The sequence below is a fragment of the Paroedura picta genome, chromosome 7 (genome assembly GCF_049243985.1).
Source record: "Paroedura picta isolate Pp20150507F chromosome 7, Ppicta_v3.0, whole genome shotgun sequence".
NCBI lineage: Eukaryota > Metazoa > Chordata > Lepidosauria > Squamata > Gekkonidae > Paroedura > Paroedura picta.
The window spans coordinates 34,890,694-34,912,730 of NC_135375.1; the positions used below are offsets into that span (position 1 = coordinate 34,890,694).

General features: G+C 43.3%; 1 protein-coding gene across 2 annotated transcripts in view; it reads right to left on the bottom strand.

Annotated features, from left to right (window-relative positions):
• The window catches only part of ARHGEF28 (Rho guanine nucleotide exchange factor 28), a 160,777-nt gene that overhangs the window by 121,017 nt on the left and 17,723 nt on the right, over window positions 1-22,037 (bottom strand). For both annotated transcript variants that reach the window (XM_077347418.1, XM_077347417.1), the window contains exons 3-4: window positions 5,941-6,082; window positions 3,708-4,001 (exon numbers count right to left, since the gene is read on the bottom strand). In XM_077347418.1, coding sequence (XP_077203533.1) covers window positions 3,708-4,001; window positions 5,941-6,082 — 436 coding nt within the window. The remainder of the gene's footprint in view (window positions 1-3,707; window positions 4,002-5,940; window positions 6,083-22,037) is intronic.

A 22,037-nucleotide genomic window follows, 5' to 3' on the forward strand; every position in this document is an offset into this window, starting at 1 on the left:
AGAAAGGAAGGGGTTTTGCCTTAACTCCAGTTGGCTCTCTGGTATCTAGTTTAGAGTGATTTTCCCCAGAAATCAGTCCTTCGTAGCTTGATTTCATCAGACCAAGACTCTCTATCTTAAAGATACTGGCTACAATTGAAATGCTAATTGAAGACAACATTAGCTGGAATGTGAATGACTTTGCCTTCCTCAAACTCTCATCCCCTTATTGTAGGGACTTTTTAGGTGCATAATCACCAGGGGGGAAACAACGCAGTATCACAACTCATGCATAAATGGGAATGTTTTAAAAACATTTTTAATTACGATTTAAAAGGGTTAGCAAACTGACTACATTGAAAACTGATACATGCCTAATAGGCCCTGATTGGTGATGTCAATGAGGAGTTTAGGGTGCTAGTAAGAAATGACAGTGGCAGAGACCATGTTAGCTGAAGGAACCAGGCTGGAGTCTGAAACCTGCATTCTTGTCCCTCCTATTTGTTTGGAATTGGGAAAGCTCCCATTCAGGAACATGGGCCTAAATTAGGTGGATGCCATTTTAAATCTGGGTGGAAGAAGGCAGTTTTGTGTCATAGCCTTTTGCAACAAGCAATGGGCAAATTATATAAATAAAACCTGTGTTGTTATTTATGCAAAAAGCAACTCATGTTTTCATATAACGTTAGCATTGGGTCTTGATGGTGTGAAGAGGACCCTAGGGAGATTTTTGCCCAGAGGACCACAATGACTGTTAGCTGTCTGATATACTTCGGTCATCACACTAATGGCCCAGTATTCCTCAGATGCTTGAATCGAAAACCTGCTTTCTCATGCCTTGAGTGCCCACACCATATTTTCATTACTCTTTGCAACCATTTTTCTTTTGGGCTAAATTGCAGACTTGAGGGAAAGGATACTCTGCAAGCAATTATCTGTAAGCAACCTGGGAATCATAGTATTGCAAGGCAGGCTAAAAAGCCTTAAAATGCTTATCAGAAAATCCCAGTTGTATATTTACAATGCACAAAGCTTAAATAGACTTAGCTCTTTAGTTCTGAAACTGTTTCTGCAGTTATGATTTGCCAGCGTTTATCTTACCATGTTGGATTCTAAATGTAGATTCTGAATTTGCTCCTGGCATTCTGCATTTGCGATTCTTTCCTGTCACTAGTCAGGACTCCAATCGCAGGATGTGTTCTGCATTTTTATCAAGGATGTGGTGGATCCAACTCCAATCATGCCTTCCCCTTTTTTGGTTTGAACATGCTCAATAACACACTTGTACAGTAATGCAATCCATTTTTTTTTAATCGCTCATCCCTCAATTCCCATGGCTCTTGAATAATTCAAGCCTGGAAAGGGGGGGGTGTTATTGTGTTATTGTGTGCTCAGTCACGATGCATGCATGCTAACAAAGCACATCAGCCACCATTGCACAGCTGTTTATCTGCACAAAAGTTACGAAGTGCCCCACTGCATTTTAAATCATGAAAGTAAAGTGCATTTAGATGCTGGAGGGGGAGATGGGGGAGGCAGGGGCAGGAATGTTGACTCCTGGTTTTTGACTTAAGGTTAGCTTCCAGGAGCGTCCCCAGAAAAAAGGTATTATTATTATTGCACACTTGCGTTGTAATGTGATCATATTCAAACATTTTTTAAAGTACAAAGGGGAGAGGGAAGAGGGTGGGAGGAGAAGCAGATAGATGGAGGAGTTGATACGTATCTATGATGACATCACTTGAGCTGGAAATGGAGGAGGAAGCAGATTTGAATCCCAAGCTTCCTCACTGGATAACTGTGAATTGCCTTCCAATGGGAGGGGGAGAAATCATAATTTTTGAGGATTCTCAAACTGCTTGGCCAACAGGGATTGCATTAAGATCTGCTCCTTAAGAGCTCAATTTTTGTATAAAAGGTTTGTTATTCCGTGGAACTTTAGGAAAGCCACTGCAGCATTTTTCGTGACTGCAGAAACAGTTTTAAGTTCTACAGGTGTTCGAAGGCTTGGGTAGGTGTGCAGTGAGTTTATACACATGACTGGCCTTCATATCACATTCCAATGTCATTTTAAACATTTTTCTACTTCCTCTAAAATGACTTTAAATATTTAAACAATATCTAGGTCTTTAACCATATTACCCCACCTTCATTATAACATGATTAAATGCAAATCATCATGGTTAATAAGGTTAAAACATTCATTGGCATTTTATTGTTAGTAGTATTTTAGTAAATAAGGTATTAGTTAAACTCAAATTCCTGCATAACAACATTCCTTTAACTGTTTCATGACAGCGGATGTCTACTTTTGTTTCTACAACAACAATTTCAGAGCAAATGACATCATCTGCTTGGAATCAGGGTGGAGTCATTTTACTTCCACCATTTGCATTTTGTTTCAAGGGCCAAAGTTTTCACAAGCTGATGACAACCATTACAGTTCCATCCTAAAGAATCGCATGCTTCTAATCCCTAGCTTCAAACAACTTAGTAGGGTGCAGTTCTTCTTCCGATGGTTCTGTTAGTAACACAGAGTTAAACCAACTGGGAAAACAAAAGGTTTTGTTTAAAAAGAGAAAGAACTAGAGATTGGATTACAGTAACTATTATGAAGAGTCTGTGTCACTACTGGAACAAGTAAGGGTATGTATTTTCTTGTCTGTATGACAAATTTCACATCATACCAGTAATGTAAAATACAGCTATGCAGAATCTTTAACCATTCATTTCTGAGGGTGGATTCATGTTTCAGAGATGCTGCTTTGAGAAGGAACCAAGTAATTTACCTAACGCATAGGGAATCCAGCTACAGGAAAAGTGGTTTTCACACCACTCTAGTAATATATCATGTGGGAGAACAACAATATTTTGTAAAATATATATTTTCTATTTATTGCAGACTAGCATTGAAAGTCAATGACTTTATTGCTTAGTGAATATGGCTTTTGGGTAGTTTATGATGGCACAAAGAGTGTCTTTAACAAGCCTTAACAGCTTATGGCCACTAGACACTGCAGGCCCCACATGCCAAGTTGGAAAGCAAAGAGGAAAACATTTGAGAGTTGGAATGTAGCCAACAAGGGAGCAGAACAAAATTTTGCAGCTGCCTGGTAGGAGTAGACTTGGGGCCTCCAAGGACATGCAGTTTTACATTCAGAGAACTGATAATGCTGCACAGACTGGCTCTGTCTGTCTAGTTTCCTCCTTCAAGTTCAGCTTGCATATTTGTAAATAAACAAATATCACCAAAATGGCCCAAGTCTCACAGGGAAATAAACTGACTGGTTATACACATTACAGCATCTATTTAGATAGCCTCTATATATGGTCTTCATAATTTTCTCACTAGATCTGTTTGTCTCTTATCTCCTGGATTAGATTTTATGTGAGTCTCATTTCATCTCTCTGTTAGCAGTTAGGAGTAATTCTCACCTACTCGAGTGAAAGGTGAATCTTTTTACTGGAACTTGTTTGAAATTGTTCTCCCTTTGCAGCCTCTCCCCTATTTGGTTGGTTATAGTTTTACATGCATCTGTCTAATCATGGATGTACAGTTGGATTTGATGACAACAGTGCTGACACAAAGAATCTCATCTTATTCTTGAATAATTTTTGCTAGGTCTTTAAGTGCCGCAGGACTCCTTTTTATTGAATACAGTAACAGTATGAACCTTGCACAAACTATAAATAAGCAAAACCAAGGAGAAAAACAGAGAATCACATACCATCTTGTGAATGATTTCCAATGATGCTCCAAATTGGCTGAATCCCTTTATAAGCCATCGCTAGCATAATGTCATGATCCAGTGACTGAAAATCTTCAGCTGTTAGGCCAAACTGGTCGAGAAGGGTGAGGTGACTGGAGGGAGTGAGGCAGTGAGCTTGGCTCCTCAGGAAACATGCTACTTCCAAAGCTGTGTTCTGCTTATACGTAACTGAGGAGCAGCCCAGAGTCTCTGGCCGGCCTTCTTTTGTGTACATGACCACACATACTGAAACCTCTTCTGGTTCTCCATGAGCTGAATAATTACACAAAAGATGAGGCATAAGCATAGTATACATTCAATGTTAACATACTTACAGGTTTCTAATATCATGTGAAACTGCCTTTGACTAAATCAGATCATCGGTCCATCAGGATAAGCAATGTCTACTCCAGGGGTGGGTGAACTGTGGCCCTCCAGATTTTCTTGGACTACAATTCAGTTTGCCCACCTCTGGTCTACTCAGACTGGCAGCAGCTCTCCAATATCATTTTCCAGTCATTCTTAAAGAATACTTTAAAACAGGGGTAGTCAAACTGCGGCCCTCTAGATGTCCATGGATTACAATTCCCATGAGCACCTGCCAGTGAATTTTTGCTAGGTTTTTAAGTGCCGCAGAATTGTAGTCCATGGAAATTTGGAGGGCCGCAGTTTGACTATCCCTGCTTTTAAACATCATTTGCATCCCTTTTGTTCAGACACACTAAGGAGAGAACTGTGAGCACCCTGTAATTTTCCACTCAAGAAAGCATAAGGGCATGGAGCATACTGTTCCAACCTTTTTTTTTTTACATGTTACAAAGTTACAAAAAACACAAAACAAGTTCCGTAATTTAAATCCTTCTGTAGTAGTCCATCTACAATTTAAAAACAGATGCAACACAATACTGCTTTTACCATTCCAACCTCTTTTTAAAAATGCCAGTCCCTGAAGACCTGAGAGGATGTGGGCACTGTGAATGCACATAGAAGTTGCCACCAATCAAGGTTGGAAAGGACTTTCTCCTCTCTGCTTTGCCTCGTGTGCTTTTGCTGGTTGGCATGGTAGAAGTTCACAGTTCTCAAAACTCAGCACCGCAATTCCCCATTGTTATTGAGATGTTGTCACAAATCCTCCAGCCCCTCTCTTGCCTACATCAGCCATGTACCAGACATCCCCTGTACATCAGGACAAAAGAGGAGGAGGAATAATTGGAGCCCATTCGTTCCTACTCCTCTCTGCCACCACTGATGCTTGCCTGGGTGGGAGAAAGGAAGAGAGCCCTCTTTCATCACCTCCCATCCCTTTTCAAAGAGCAATACAGCAAGCCACCCATGTCTCATGGAGGCCTCTACCCGCTCATGTTGGCTGAATCAGCTGCTCTAACCAGGTATTGCTGCCCACGCTGCCTACTGTGGCCCTAAATGTAAATGGGCTCCACAGCCACATCTATTTTGGTAAGAACATCAGTCTCTTTTCTGGTGGGATGGTCAGACCCTAATTTGAGACATGTTGCAGTAGCTACTAGCTATGGTGACTGAGGGGAACCTCGACATCTAGAGGCACTAAACATCTGAATCCCAGAGCCAGGAGGCAACATCAGGGAAAGGCCTCAGCCTCCATGGGCTGTTGTTGGCCATGCAGAGGAACTTGTTGCCACTGTGTAAGACAGGATCTGACCTGTCAGGGATCTTTTTATGTTCTTACAATAAGTAAGATTGCTTATCCAATCAGAAATGTTACTGTTACTGTTCCTGCAATCATCACACTATGGAAAAAACTGGAATAAAGGAGCCTCCCACGCCACCAATTGCTTGATATGGAAACTTGACAACCAGCAAAGGTTGTCTAAGAAAACCAACCAAAGCAGCTTCTTCTCTGGAAGGCCGCCTTTTGGTGTCCATCAAAATATCATTCATTGAACTCTCTCCCCTTAAAAATAATAATAATAAGACAATAGGACAATGTTGTGTGCCTGAGAATCAGCATGGTTACAATCTTGGATAAGAATCAGGAAGAACCAGGCTAAAATCTCCACTGCTACGGAAGGTGACTGACTGACCTTCAGCCAGTCAGACATTCTCAGGGTCATTGTGAGGATAAAGTGGAAGATAAGAGAATTATGTAAGCCACTTTGGGTTTCCCACTTGGGGAGAAAAGCAGGGTATCAATAAAGTAGATAATAATTAAATAATAATATACAAGAACACTCACCTGGAATGATAGTCTGAAGAGTGTCGTCAGTCACACGCTTGGCAAAAACCACATGTCTCTGTGCCGAGCCATTATAAATAAAGTAAAATTCTGCATCCTCCAGGAGAATTGTGTAAAATTTTCCATATATGGTGAGCTGTCCCTGGAACATGAACACAGCTCTGTAGATATAGTAAGCTATATAGCAAGATATGTACTGTCATGCAGTAAGAGTTCATTCTAGTATTATTCCCAAGCTCCATCATGAAGAACAAATAATAAGCTTTCATTATAAAGGCAATAGTTGTAAGGTTGTGATACATGTAGGGAAGAACCTATCTGGTTCTCCGTCCCTCCTCCTACCCCATCCAAATGTGGCTACATTAAATTTGGTTGTGATCAGAATAAGGTTTTAAACGGTTTTAATGTTTATTTATTGAATAACTGTATTATTTTATTGTTATAGAATTGTATTCATTTATATTAAAAGGTTGTACACCACCCACAATGTCTGGTTTGAGAGGGCCCTCTGAAGTCCTAGTAATATTGGTGGGAGAATTATGGTATGCTTAAATCTCTCCCATGGAAAGCATGTGCTTAAAATTCTCCCATAAAAATTAACAGGACCTCTGTATTTAATTTTGGTGACATTATGTCCATGGTGCTTAAGCAATTTTAACCCAGATTTCACTCATCCTTATAACTGGAGTTCAAAGCACATTTTTAAAATGTCTAGCACACTTATACAATGAACAATAATAAATCCAGCTACTAGTATAATTCATAATGATCCTTCTATATCAGTACCATTGTATAGCAAACATATTAGGACTTATTTATTCCAAACTTTAAATATTTTGTGAATCACAACCAAGCAGCTGCCATTTCTATTCTAAAACCTCTGAATTTATGCCAGTTCTAACAGATACCAACCCACACTTTTTCTAAGCAACTGAAAGTAACAAGCCAAGACAAGCCTTTCATGCAATACCTTCAAAAAAGGATTTAAGTCAGAAAACAATAACAACTGGCATGTTTGAGGGAGGAAATTTAGACAGAGCTCTGCTTCCTTAAAAGAAGAACAGCAGCTGACTCTGCCAGAGGTCCTGGTTACTACAGTTACTTCAGGCAGAGGTGTCCTGACGTGACTGAAAGAGCCTGATATGGAAAACAAATTGCATAAAGAGGTGACAAGCCTGTCACAGTTCAAAATACATCCTCATAACACATCCGGCCTAGTTCCTTGAGGTGAGAGAATCAGCCCATCGTGTCAGGTGAAAGTCTGATGCCACTGGCCACTTGCTGGGACAAAAGACTAACTTGCATGCTGGGCCTCACAAGGTGAGAGAGAGGAAGAACACCCATCTCGTTACACAGGCATATCTCAGTATTGATTGTGTTTAGGAGGCCCAGTCTCATAACATTTAAAACCAAACTAGTCACAATGGCCAGAACCTTTTTGGCCGGCGAAGATCCAGGCTGCAGTCCAGAGGGTGGCAGAGAAGCAGCCGATGGACTGAGAGGATAATCAATATACACCACTGCACCCACTGCCATCAACACAGGGAAGAACAGATTGGGAAAGGATCAGGTGCGCTGAATTCAGGCTCCCAAGCAATAAGCAGACAGGAGGGGCCAAGCCAGGGCTCCTGAGTAAATGGCCCAGGCCCCAGCAAAGTAATCAGGCCTGGGCCACTGCATTTGATCTATCGGCTCCAGCCCCCAGAAGAATGGAATGGCCCGGCCTGGGCCCAGCCTTGGGTGAGTTTGGGGTGGCAGATGGGAGAGAGATGGAGACACAAACATGCGCACCTTCGTATGCACTCATGCAGGCAGGTAGGCAGGCAGGCAGGCAGGCAAGCATACTCCTTCACATACATGGGCACACAGTCCCTCATACTCCCAGCCCCGATGCTGAGGCCAAACATGAAATAATTCTTGGTTACTGTGCAAAAAGTACAATTGTGAAAGCACTTAAGGAAATGCAAGGAGGAGGTGGGTAGCAGACGGATCAGGGATATGGAGGAGCCCACATACAGCCGGGAGAATGACCAGATGCACCACACATCTGGTAAGTAAGTACTCACATCTCTGTTTAATAAAAAGCATTGTTCCTAAGTATCCTGCAGCAATGCCAAACACTCTTGACCCAGAGACACTGCAGATTTCCTGTTCAAGAGACACAGGAAAAATGGAGGCCTTGCAGAGAGGCAGAGGACTCTTGAGGAGGAGACATTTAGGACCCGCCATACTTCTGAAACACGTTGTCAGGGGTTAGGGCTGCCAGATCCAGGCTGGACCTCAGTGGGATACAACGTTCACCCTCCAAAGCATCCATTTGTTCAAAGTGAACTGATCTCTGTAGTATGGAGATCAACTGTTTATCCAACAGGATATCCAACTGTTTATCCAACAGCTGCTTCTTTAGGGAGAGTACAACAGGGGATAATACATGTCCTCATAATCCCCTGGGTTTTATATTGGATTAAAAAAGAAATCTCCATACTTAAAATGGGGGTTGTCAAATATATGATATCACATGATGCCTGATAGTCAAATCTGAAAATACCACCGGGCAAGCATAAGGCCTTGGCTTCCAGATTAATGCTCGTGGAGAGGTTAATCATTAAAGACGGCTCCCTGATACAACCTGGAGACTGATGTTAGCTAGACCAGGGGTAGTCAACCTGTGGTCCTCCAGATGTCCATGGACTACAATTCCCATGAGCCCCTGCCAGTTTGCTGGCAGGGACTCATGGGAATTGTAGTCCATGGACATCTGGAGGACCACAGGTTAACTACCCCTGAGCTAGACCTTTCAAATTCCTCGGTGAAGTAAAAGCCTCAAAGGGAACAGATTTTTGCATCTGTTGAAGCAATGGAAAGGACAAAGGACAATATGGGTAGATGCTATGAGTATAGAATACACTGGATATACTATCCGGCTTATATTTCCAGGCTGTAATGTGACAACCATGCAGTTCCTTGTCCTTAACCACCTACTGGTTCTTGTCATACCTGTTCTAACTCTGTCCACACCTCCTAAGCTACTCCTGCATCACTTCAGGATTTCTCCAAACCAAACAGAAGACTCTTATGAGTAGCTTCAGTTTTGGGTGAAGCTTTGATGAGTTCCACAGTACCTTCCTTAATGTTCTCTTACCACCTATCTTCCCCCAACCCAGTGAGCCATAATTGCCTATGGTGGTAGGATGAAGCTATCATGAAACAATATGAACGTTTTATACATTTGAGCTACCTAACAATAAACATATTCCCAACTTGACTCAGATCTGGAGAAGAAAAAGTAGAATTGAGGCAGAACCCAGCAAGAGTTGTTCCAAGCAAACCAAGTTCTCCTTGGGTTGTACCCAGAGCTCCTAATCACCCATGGTCCATTGTTGCTCTGAGCAGCTGGGGGAGGGGGACTGTAACACCAGCTGTAGTTTGATGTCCCACTTTTTTAAAAAGGAAGTGACAAAGAGTAGCTCAATGAATTGCCATAAACCACAGCCCTCCCACTTCGCTGTACAACACCAGACTATGGACTACACAGCCCTTAATAACATGTCAGTGACCTCCACTTGCCATATAAATGGGCTAAGAACCAACTCTGATTAAGGCCACAATGTATTAGCATATTGGATCCATATCTCTGTATAACCAACCTCCTTCTGAGAGGTTAACTGGATATATCCTCGGGGCAATTTAAGACATTGTTGAAAAATATGCCCAGTGTTTCTACATTATACTTGGTGGTTAAGGTGTCTATTTCTTTTTCCATTTGCAGAAACTACTTCTACCCACAAAGGTAGGAGGGAAATTTTGTAATTTCCTCTGCCCAACTACAGACTCACCCCCCGCCGCCCTTTGCCCCTTGTAATGTTCCTGGGAAACCTGCAGCCTCTGAGACACCATTTGAAAGGCACAGCAGGCTGCAACAGGAGGGGGAGGCCAAAAAGTTCTCCTTCATTTACCATGGATAGGATCCTGATTTAAAAAACCCTAAAGAGCACCTATAAATAACAATTTTCCATTCCAAAAACACAGTCGATACATTTGCTTTAAAAGGACAGAGACAGATTTCAATGACAATTCCTCTTCTCTTAAGTCCCAGTAACCTGATCTACATAAGGATGCAGGATAAAAATTTATCTAGTGCTTTATGCATTGGAATAACTCAAAGGCACTATCTCCACAAAGCCAGAAAAAATGAAGACTATTTCAAGATATGTTCCAGATGTTAAGAGTAAAATGAAATATTTCTGTATAATGAGAACGAATGCTGTGAAGCAAAGGCCTGAACTGGAACAACTAGTTCTAGAGAGAAGGGAAATGAAAAAGAAATAATCTCACAATTTCCCTTCACATTGTTTTTAAAGTGAACCAATAGTATGAACCTCTGAGTTTCCATGGTGCTTAGAAAAATTAATAGATACCCTGTCAATACAATGACCACAATGCAGTTGTGCAATGACATTAAGCATGACATGATGGAACAAAACTATATATTCAGTTACTTCTTGGCTATTTCTTTTTTCACTGGATAAACAGCTTTATATTGTGTCATCACACGCCCATATTTGCATAGGTGAATGGACTGTTTCTTAATGGTCTTATATGCCTTGACTACAAAAACAGAACTGTCTCCCAAGAAAGAAAATCATACATCCCCTTCCCACAGGTATGGAAACCTTCCCAAGATGGCTCATACCACATAATGCCACTTCAGAGTGTCATGACTAGCACTTTTGCCCCAGTACAGGAGCATTGGTGGTTGAGCAGAGACTGTGACATCGGCACCATGCGACACTGTAATGTCACCCTCCAGTCCCATAATGTTTATCATAGATATTTGGGGAGTTTCTAGATAATTGTTCCACAATCTGATGCTGGAAATGATGTTGCGGCATCATGCCCATACTGGGGGAGGGCTTTTGCTCCTGCTGCTCCACCAAGCCCAGGGGCGGGAGAGCTCCCACCAAAGCAGGAAATCTGGCAGTCCTACCCAGTATCCCATCTGGTTACTTCAACTGTTACTTTTGCAGTCAATGGGTCCCCTTCCTCCCTCTCTACCTCCAGTGCTAAGTGAAACGGACTGCTTCCAGTATCTTCAGGAAGTGCTAAACAATTGGGACATAAAGACAAGACAGGAAGCTGCCTGATACTGAGTCGGACCACTGGTCTATGAAGGTCCATACTGCCTTCCTTTATTGGCAGCAGACCTTGGTTCAATCCCTGACACCTCCAGCTAAAAGGATCAGGTAGTAAGTCTTATACGAAAGACCTCTACACAAGACCCTGGCAAGTCACTGCCAGTCAAAGTAGACAATACCAATCTTGGTGGATAAATGGTATGATTTTTGCATAAGGTAATTCAAGGAGACTGTCCTCCATACACTCTTACCACTGCTGGGCTCCATGACTGCTTGAAGAAGCAAAATATGCTGAGTCCTACTCCCCTCACATGTGGTGATCTAACTAAAAACTACAGCTTTCATGATAAAAAGATTAGGATCTTTGGGAGCTCCTGCATGCATGTTTTTAAAAAGCAGGAACAAGAACTGAAAAAGCAAGCCTCTCAGGATGGGCTTGTCCCTTCTGTTTGTTATGACCTCTGCTTCTCCAGCTTCACGCTCTGCCTTGATTTGTCTTCATCTCCAGCCATCTCATCCTGCAAGTAGCCACCTGGTTTTGATTCAGCTTGGCTGAAGACATTGAACTGGCACTGAGTCATGGGCTCTGAATTTCTGATCCACCTCTGAGATCATAACACAGTCCCAAGCCAGACCTGGATAGATCACACCTCGGTTATAATTAAATCTATGCTCTGGGCAAAGCAAACTTTCAAAGCCTTGTTTAATTCAGAACACTCTTTGAAAGTGATCTTTCTTAGCAAGCTTAATGACATCTTTCTGCTTGAGAGACAAAAATCACATTAGACACAAAGTCCTGTTGCAAGGTCCAGGTCTAGAATTAAATGTTTTCAATGCCTAGCCAGATGGAGATGCAAAGTTTGCCTTGGCCAAAAGTATTACCTGGAATTTCAAAACCAACCAAGGACAAAAGTGGACGGCCAAGTTTTAAGCATAACAGCAGGCTGGCAAAGCCTTTCCGTAATCAATGCTGACATGTTTTCCTAACTTCTTAAATTAATCAGTTTTCATCAGGACTACAGTACTCCAACTTTCAAGAGAGCAACATCTTGTGCAAAACACAGTGTTTTTAAGTGGCAGAATATACATAAAGAGGCAGATGTGTTTCCTAAGTGTACACACAGCCAAAGGATGTCAAATGGATTGCTACACACCAGTGACCCCTAAGAAAACTAACAAATTTTGTTTTGAAATTGTGATAGAAGAGACATATAATTTGACCAAAGGGCAGAGAGGGTCAGCTTGGTGTAGTGATTAGGAGTTCGGACTTCTAATGTGGCGAGCCGGGTTTGATTCTGCACTCCCCCACATGCAGCCAGCTGGGTGACCTTGGGCTCGCCACAGCACTGATGAAGCTATTCTGACTGAGCAGTAATATCAGGACTCTCTCAGCCTCACCTCCCTCACAGGGTGTCTATTGTGGGGAGAGGAAAGGGGAGGCGGCTGTAAGCCCCTTTGAGACTCCTTCGGGTAGAGAAAAGCGGCATATAAGAATCAACTCTTCTTCTTCAGTTAAGGAAGAATGTTATGTAGTTATGGGAGGCAGGACAAGGGGGGGGGAGTGGCATTATAACCCAGCCCCTCAGCAGAAACATGTAACTGTCCCCCTACCCAAAGAGTCCTTCAGCCTGTGTAGCCAGTGGTACAGGGGGACTGCATCATGACCCAAACCAGAAAACCACAGTTTGAATTAAGGGCAACAAAATGCTATTTCAGATTTACATAACAAACAGGGGTAGTCAAACTGCGGCCCTCCAGATGCCCATGGACTACACTTCCCATGAGCCACTGCCAAAGTTTGCTGGCAGGGGCTCATGGGAATTGTAGTCCATGGACATCTGGAGGGCTGCAGTTTGACTACCCCTGCACTTGCACATCAAAAACTTGTTTGCAACTCTACAGGATGTATGAGCAGTGATTTGCTGGACCATATCTGTATGATCCTATTAAGAGCATCCTTCATACAGATCTGGCAGGTAACCTAACCAAATCCTCCATCTTCTACAGCAGTGGTCCCCAACCTGCGGGCCGCGGCCCGGCGGCGGGCCGCGAAGGCCATGGCGCCGGGCCGCGGCTCCCTCTCCCCGCCCCCCCCCCGCAGTAAAAAACTTCCCAGGCCGCAAGCTTGCGGCCCGGGAAGCTACTTACTGCGGGAGGGCGGGGAGGGAAATCAGGGCCGGGCCGCGCCCGTGCAGGCCGCGCCTGCTCGGCCCGATCCGTGGGCGCGGCCCGCGGGTGCGGCCCGATCCGTGGGTGCGGCCCGCGGGCGCGGCCGGGCGCGGCTCGTGGGCGCGGCCCGATCCGTGGGTGCGGCCCGCGGGCGCGGCCGGGCGCGGCTCATGGGCGCGGCCCGATCCGCGGGTGCGGCCCGCGGGCGCGGCCGGGCGCGGCTCGCGGGCGCGGCCCGAAGCATGGGCGTGGCCCGCGCGGGCGCGGTCCCTGCGGGCGCGACCCGATGCCCTGCCGGTCCCCAGCCTAATAAAGGTTGGGGACCACTGTTCTACAGGATAAGACCTGTCCTATTAGCATCCCCTTCAAAGTAACCTAACCTGGTTTGTGTCATAGCTAGAAAAGAGCCCTCTGGTTAGCTTCCAAGATCTGATAGGATTGGGCTTGCCTGGGCTATCCAGGTGAGGGCATAGGAGATCATTTTAACACATGACCTCCTCCCCCCACCCACACCCCACAAACACACACTACCATCTAGAGCCAGAAATGGTATAGCCCAGTAACTGCTGCATCGCTCTGCTTCTATGATCATTTGGCTCTGTTCTTATGCACATGCTAACATCTTAACCCTTCTCTAGCCCTCAGCAAATAGTTTATGCAACATGGCACCAGCTGTGCAATTAATCCCCATGCCCTGCAATGGTGTTCATACTTTCCTAATAATATTGTACAGGAGGATGTAAGCACCTCTGATGACTGTAATGAATTAAATTGGACAAAATGTTTTCGTGCATGCGGATGAGTGTACCATCAAATGCTGTAACTGGGACATGGCTGTAGGGAAACAGATATAAACACAACTGCACCCTCCCTCTTTCTCAAGGGAAGGGAGGGAAGGCAGCAAGCCATTATTGGCTATTGCTCTTCAGTTAGTCTGGCTATGTCTTCATACATCTGTAGAAGTAATCCAGTGTGGTAGCTTTCTGACAAATGTAGCACAAGTCAGGGTCAAAGTATGAAGGCCACTCCAACACACACCTATGCGGTCTTCCAGACTTCTATGCTGTTTTTGCATGTGCTGACAAGAAGCAAGCAGCACCACAGCAGCGAAGAGACTGGCAGGAGGGCAGGTCTGACTGTGTCCCTTAGCTCTTCCTGCCCCCCATCCTACACTGGTCCCTGTACTACAGGTGGGCTACCTGTGAAACAAGCTATTCCCTATGGATCCTCATGCTGAAAGATACTGGTCTTTAAAAAATAAAAACAGAATAAATGTATATGTAAGGAACAGAAAACTGCTACATATAAAATTCAGTTGATCAAACAGGAAAAAGAAGAAGAAGCAAGCACTTATATATTTATTACATTCACACATACAAGGCAAGCTTAGGTTATAAGGCCAGGGGTGATATTTCTGGACCAACTAATAAGGAGGGTAGGGTTGATGCCTACATCTGCTAGATTTGACATGAGTTGCTTTCCAAAATTACCACATCCCGCATGATGCTTTAATGAGGATGGAAAGTCTCTAACAATTAACAATAAAAGGATTTGTGACAGAGATGGCTAGGAATGGCCTGGTCTGCTGAGTGCCCAATGAACAGCTGCTGGGGGTGCAGAAGCGCCAGATGGGCTTATTGAGCATTCTGATTGCGACTTACTGGTCTTGGTTTAATGTAGTGTTTGCAGGTAGGTGCTATTTCAATACCTGTTCAGTGCCACCATATCTAGTCTCATTCTATTCATGCAGGCAGCCACAGCAAAGAAGGAGGAAGAGGAGGAGTTGGTTTTTATACCCCACAATTCACTTACCCAAAGGAGTTTCAAAACAGCTTATAATTGCCTTCCCTTCCTCTCTCTGCAACAGACACCCTGCGAGGTAGGTGAAACTGAGAGACTTCTGAGAGGATTGTGACTGGCCCAAGGTCACCCAGCTGACTGCATGTAGAGGAGGAGTGGGGAACCAAACCCCTCTCTCTAGATTAGAGGTCTCCACTCGTGACTCCACCAGACTGGCTCGTTCGGTTTTCCTAATCTTCAGCCTTTCAAACCTTTATTGACTCATTGTGGCATATAAACCACAGATTTATTTTTATCCTTTTATCCCTAAGAGAGTTTATAAATCACACAGCCAGTATGGCTGTTACTCGGGCTACTTAACTGCCATTCATCTCCTGTTTTATTCTATCCATTTAATGATGACTGAGGTTGTTGCAAGAAGATCAACTGTGCTCTTAAAACACACCTACATCTCTGTCTGTGGCACAAAGTCCTAATATTGTATCCCAGGAATTTGGAATGGCAGGTAGATTGGCAATTTATTAGCTAACCAAAAGTCCTGGGGTCATCCTGTCATTGGGTCAAATTGTTGGATAAGTCAAGATAGATTGGTATTAATTTCTTTTTTGGCACCTTAACTTTTTTATCCAACCTGTTGAAGTGATTGGCCACATGGTAGGGTGGCATATAAATGTAATTAATTAATAATTCCGCAGGGCCTGCAAGATGGAGCTCTTCCACCAGGCATACAGTTGAGGCCAGGGTGGGGTCTCGATTTTCTATCTGAGGATCCCCCCCCCCTGTTTTATCAGATATAGCCCCTTACTCCCAATGGAAGAAAACTTGGCCTCTGGCTGGACAAGAAGGAAAGGCATAGGAGTGATTAGTAAAATGATTTATTTTACTTTATTTTATTGTTTTATTGTTGTAAACCACCGCTAGCCCATTGGGAGAGCAGTGGTATATAAATTGAAAAATAAATAATTACATTTAAAAAGCATGCTCAGGGGGGAATTCCATCCTACACAGTTCTGACTGTGTGGTAAGGAAACTCTCCAGGCTGCACGAGAATCTAGCCCAACTTGCAGATTGATCCTGACAGGCTCTGAAAAAGATGCTCAGTCTTGAACCTGTTCCTCAGTGAGGAATGCTGGAACTCTCCCAAAGTTAGTATTGGATTAGCTATAAATGAACCTTTTGATTATTTTCTTAGGACTTCTGACTGCAACTCGACTGCTTACAGATTGTTTCCAATTATCTGTGCTCTCTTGGTGGTGCGTGATCTTGGAGTGGGAACTGATCTCACCCACACTTGCCCACAGCTGTGCTTCATACTGATCCACCACCTCAGTTCTGAATAACAAGAACTGGGATGGAAATACAGACGACAAGGGAGGGAAGGGGGAAGGCCACGCAAATGGTCCCAGTTTATCTTGCACATACACACACACGCACATACTCACATACCTCAAACCCCTGGTGTGCAAGAAAACCAGGGTGAAGCATAATGCACAGGGGAAGAATTCTCTCGAGAGTGGCTGATTCTGCCAACGTACAACCAAATCTGACCCAGCTCTTGGCAAATATTCCACAAGGGCTCTGGGGGAAAAGTAGGCACTTGGGACAGAGGTTTCCTGATCCTGACTTTCAGGCAGCTAGACTTAGTTAAATCTCTTTTCAGTCCTGTTTATTTCAGTGAAAAAATTAAGGACGCACTAATATAAATTCTCCTGTGGTCAATAGACCTTAAAAGTGCATCAGAAGCATCTGCTCAGTTTTTTGCTGATAACATTGAATAATTTATTCAAAACTTCAAAGAAACCTTTGTAGAGTAAGTCCCTCACTATGGCAATGTATTTATGACTGTTATATTTAGCACATTTTTATCCTGCAGTTCCTCCAGTGAACTCAGGATGCCCTAAACCAGGGTCCTCATTGTGGAGCCTGGGATTTGTCCAACCCACGTGGCCATCAGAAGTTAAATTACTGTTCTCACCATTGTTCTACTTTTCCACTGTTCCAGCATACTGTTCTACTGTCATCACTATATAGTTACTGTTTACAACAATTAAGTTATCTGTACTGTTCCCTGCTTGCTGAGTTCTATGTAAACCGCCCTGAGGCTCAGGGGAAGTCAGTATATATAATAAATAAATAATGTGTACCTTCCAGCCTGTCAGGTCTATCAGTGTTACTAACTAGCCCTGGTGATTAAAGGAAAGCTCCACATTCAGAGGCAGGAAGCAACATTAGGGGAAGGCCTCGCCCTCTATGCCCTGATATTGGGCATCTAGAAGGACCTGTTGGCCACTGAGTGAGATAGGATGCTGGACTAGATGGACCATTGATCTCATCCAGCAGGGCTCTTCTTATAATCCTAGTAAAAGATCTAAAGTCTGTCCATTCACAGACACAGTCTTGGAGGTGTTATTTTGGAACAGGTATGAAAAGAAAGAGAGAAATAAGGGAACAATGAATTGCACTAAACTGAATCTTTGTGGAATATAGACAAAAAATCTGAGAAGGGAAGGCAGATTTTAAAATGTACAATAAGCTACATCACAATTGGGGAATTATATACACAAAACTGAAAGTGACCTTGGAAAGCCATTTTGCAAATCTTGGGAAAGCAGATCTTATTCTGATCAACTGATAATACTAACCAGGAAGGCCGATCAAGAAGGGTTTTAGGCCAACTGCAGCAGTAGAAAAGAGTAAGAGTCCTGTAGCATCTTAAAGAGTAACAAAATTTGTGGTCCAGTATGAGATTACACGAGTCACTCATGAAAACTCATACCGTGCCACAAATTTTGTTAGTCTAAGGTGCTTCTGGACTTTTACTTTTTTCTCCAGGGAAGGAAGGTAGGAGTAGGCAAGCCTGCACATACTGCCAAATTTTTAGGAGATTTCAGCCTGTGGTGTTAGAAATCTTCCCCTTAAACCACACCTGTTTTGCTTTCCTTGAATACTGATGCTGTGTTGAAACTTTGATTATATCAGAACTAATTTTGTAAGGCAACTCTACTCTGATTTCTTCCTATCATTTTTAACTCATTTGCAGTTGAGTGTAAAGTTTCTGTATGTTTGCAGCTATATGCAAAAACAATAACAAAAGAACAACAAAATAACTCTGAATGATCAATACGGTGAAATTTGAATGCAAGATCTAAACAAAGCTGGTTAATTCAGGACAGAATAATATGTCCACCCCCTTCCATAAGAAAACAGTTACAAGTTCTAAGTAATCTTGCCTACATTTATAGCCACCCAGAACCAACAAGGAAGAAAACTTTACAAAAGCACAAAGAGATCAAAGGAACTTTTGCAAACCCACAGGCCTACAGAAAAAAGAGATTGTGACTATCAATGAATGCTACAGAACACAAATGTCTGCCTTTGTAATTACTGGCTAAATGCATACAGATATCTGATTTAAAAATCCATACGAACTAATTCACATGTCCTGATACCCAACTGTACCAACACTCCCTTGTGTTTTGTTATGTACCTCCTTTGCTCAGAACTCTCACACAATCACGTAATCCAGGTATAAAACTTTGTACTGAATAGAGACTGCAGAGCTAGTGATAGCTTTGGTCTGCCCAAATACCAGCTCTGTGTTCGAGGGCATACTTCAGAAATATCATGGGACACACTGAATCGGTGTCACTGATAGACTTTCTCATCCCCCATTTCCACCTGACACTGATTTCAAGAAACAAAACAAAACAAATTATCCTTGCTAAATTAAATGCAGGGCCTCCCGCACACAAGAGGCGTTTTGCATAATAGCAGTTTAGGGATCCAGTCCAGGATGCTGCTTCAGCATGCCTCGAGGGTTGTGCTCACCCAACGGGCTTTTTTACTTTGGCAGGAAAGCCAGATACAGCCGATGGCCCAAGCACTGACAACCTGTTCTCTATTTAGGAAAGCTGCTGCTCTTCAGCATCAAGACCCGAAACCCAATCGGCCGTGGCATGAAGCTGCTTTATTCTAAATTGGTCCATCAAGCCAGTCTTGTGTCTTCAGGCAGGCAGTGTCTCTCCGGGGCTGATTCTGCACTTAGTTTTTTCCATTGTGGATCCTGCCAAATTCAGATTGATTTGAACTGTCTGTAGTTTGGGGGTGCTCTTGGATCCAGGCCTATTGCTGGGAAAGCAGATGGCGAACGTGGCCAGGCACACCTTTTCCAGCTTCACCTAGTTGGCTGTAGCCTTTCCTAGGCCACCGTGGTGCATGCTCTGGTTACACCTGGCCTGGATTAGCTCAGTGCACTCTACATGGGGCTGCTATGTGTTTGGAAGCTTCATTTGGTACACAGTGCTGCAGCCAAGATATTGACTAGAATGGGTCATAGTAATCCTATCATTCCAATCTTGGCCCATCTCTACTGGCTCCCAATCTGCTTCTGGGTACAATTCAAAGTATTGGTGTTGACCTTTAAAGCCCCTTCTGGCTTGGGACCAACATAATTGAGGGACTGCTATCATTTTACAAACCTAGCCAAACGCTGTGGTCACATTCTGAGGCCCTGCTTTTGTTGTCCCCACCTTCTGAATTTAAGCAGATTGCAACTCGGGAGAGGATCTTCTTGGCTGTAGAACCAAAACTCTCAGTCTCTCCCTAGAGAGACCCGCATGACCCCTTCTGTCACCATCTTCTGAGAGCAGGTAGAGACTTTGTTTCGTCTGGTGTTCCTCTCATTTATAATTGTTGTTTCTATCTTTTGGTGTATATATTTCTAGCTGCATTTTAATTTAATTATGTGTTTTTGTTTGATTTAAATGATTTTTGAGATGCGTTTTTATCATGGATGTTTTTAATCTGTCAGCCAGGCATCGATTTCTAAATACTAAATAATAGACGGAGATATCAGAGGTCTGCCCAGACAAATTATGCATGTCCAATGCACATTGGTGGGAAGAAGAGAGGAACCAGAATGAGTGGATTGTGCCCATTTTAGATCCACAACTATGATGTATAAAACTTCTGTGCTAGAACCACAACATCATTCAATAATTCTATTCTTACCTTTACCCTTGTTTAAAGCTGAAGATGATTTTATATTTGTGAGCATGATGTTCAGATCAATATTAATATTCAAACACTGTCATTTTAACTCCAACAGTTTTCCTTTAATTTACACTTTCCTAGTTTTCAAAGTGAGATCTTTAGTGACCTGCTTGATATTTAACTAAAAAGTATTCTTTTGCTATGAGGTGGGACGTATCAAACATGAGTATTTTCTTTCCCTCTCTGCTGCTCTGAAGAAAACAAAGTTGAACGCATCTGTCGAAAAGTGTCATCGTTTTGTAGTTATGTGGATTCTACACCCCTACTTTAAAAGGAATCAAAACTTCACTAGATAATTTTCATTATCTCATTATTACACAAATATCTTGGTTTTTGGTAGTTTTCCAAACCCCAAAAGTATAGAATTTCAGACAGACACAGCAAGTCAGCAACCTATTCAGTGAAAATGGACAAAGGAACCACTTGCATTACCTAATTTCAATACAGGCTTAATTGTGTTTCCCATGAAAGGTATACTAATAAGGCAGGGGTTTCAGGAACTCCCGAGAGAGATCTATATGTAGTGCATTCAAAACCAATAATTACTCAGCTATAACAAATCGTCTTTCTGTTTCACCAACAGTGTGATTTGTGTGATGTGACCGATTTTCACATGTGTACTTGATCAGAAAACAAAATTACATCCTTAACACTATTTCGCTCCCTTATATATTTGGGAGGAGGAGGAGGAGGAAACTGGGAGGAGATTGTCAGGGGCCCTGTCCATCCAGGTCCACCCTGATTGGCCCTCCCCTTCCAGCTCGCACCCTCCCTCCTTGCCTGGTAGAAGCCTTTTGGCTGCAGCCTCCATTGTTGCCCACAAGGAGAGAGGCAGGGCTTTGCGGCCCGCAGGTACGCTCCTGCTGGGAGGGAGCGGGGGGGGGGGGGTTGCAACCTCCCTGTGGGCTGCAAAGCCCTGTCACTGCCGGCGGGGAAGGGGGGCTTTCCACTCCCTTTAGCCCGCTTTGCAGGCCAAAGGAAGCCATGGCCACCCTCTCACACCCTCCTGCCTGCTGCCCTTTTCAAAGCCCATTTTTAAAATGGACTTTGATACTAGTTTCTATTATAAAATGTTTGTCTCACTCTTTTTCTTCCAGGAGCTCTGGGCCTCTCCCTCCCCCTCCATTTAAGACCCCCAACAACTTTGGAAGGAACTTTTTGCTGAACAAGAGTAACTGGCACAAGGTCACCCAGTGAGCTTCATGACTGAGTAGAGATTTAGAGAGCATGCTTTTATCAGGTACATTACTGCAAGGTACTTCTATAGTAGGACTTCTTAAAATTTTCATTATATATAATCTAATCTCTAAAGAGATCTCCAAAGTAGAGCCAAGGGGCATCATGGCTCCAGCCAGTGTGCTTCTTGGCACTCACCTGCTTCTCCCCCATAGCCAAGAGCCATTTCTGGCATTCCTCCAGGTTACTGGAGCATGGAGTGCTTCAGAAGAGCCCAAGAAATATCATTTCTGTTATTTCTGCCTGCCTGTTATTTCTGTTATTTCTGCCTGTTGCCTGCATGACAGGAGAATGCTTAGCTCAAAAATCTTCACATTTTGAGGAGGCTCCAAATGTCTTCAGATTGGACCAGGCCCCTATAACAGCTATTTGGTGTTGGTCTCACTCCCTGTAGCAGATTCTGAACACTCAACAGTTCCAAAGTTTCAAAAAGGCCGGGGACTGATTTAATCAGTCATCTCCCTGCTCAAAAACACCTCTGTCAGCATTAAAATTGCCACAACATACAAAAGTATATTAGTGATTAATTGGTTAGATTAATCTAATCAAAGCTTTTCAATTGCTACAGCAACATGCTAAATTAATAGGGCATCAGTGGGGATTTTAATGGATTAATTCAAGACCTTGTAAAAATTGTAGGTGGCAAGCAATATCTGAGAAGAGGCATTTCCCCATTTCTCTCATATAAGAAGGGAACACTGTTTT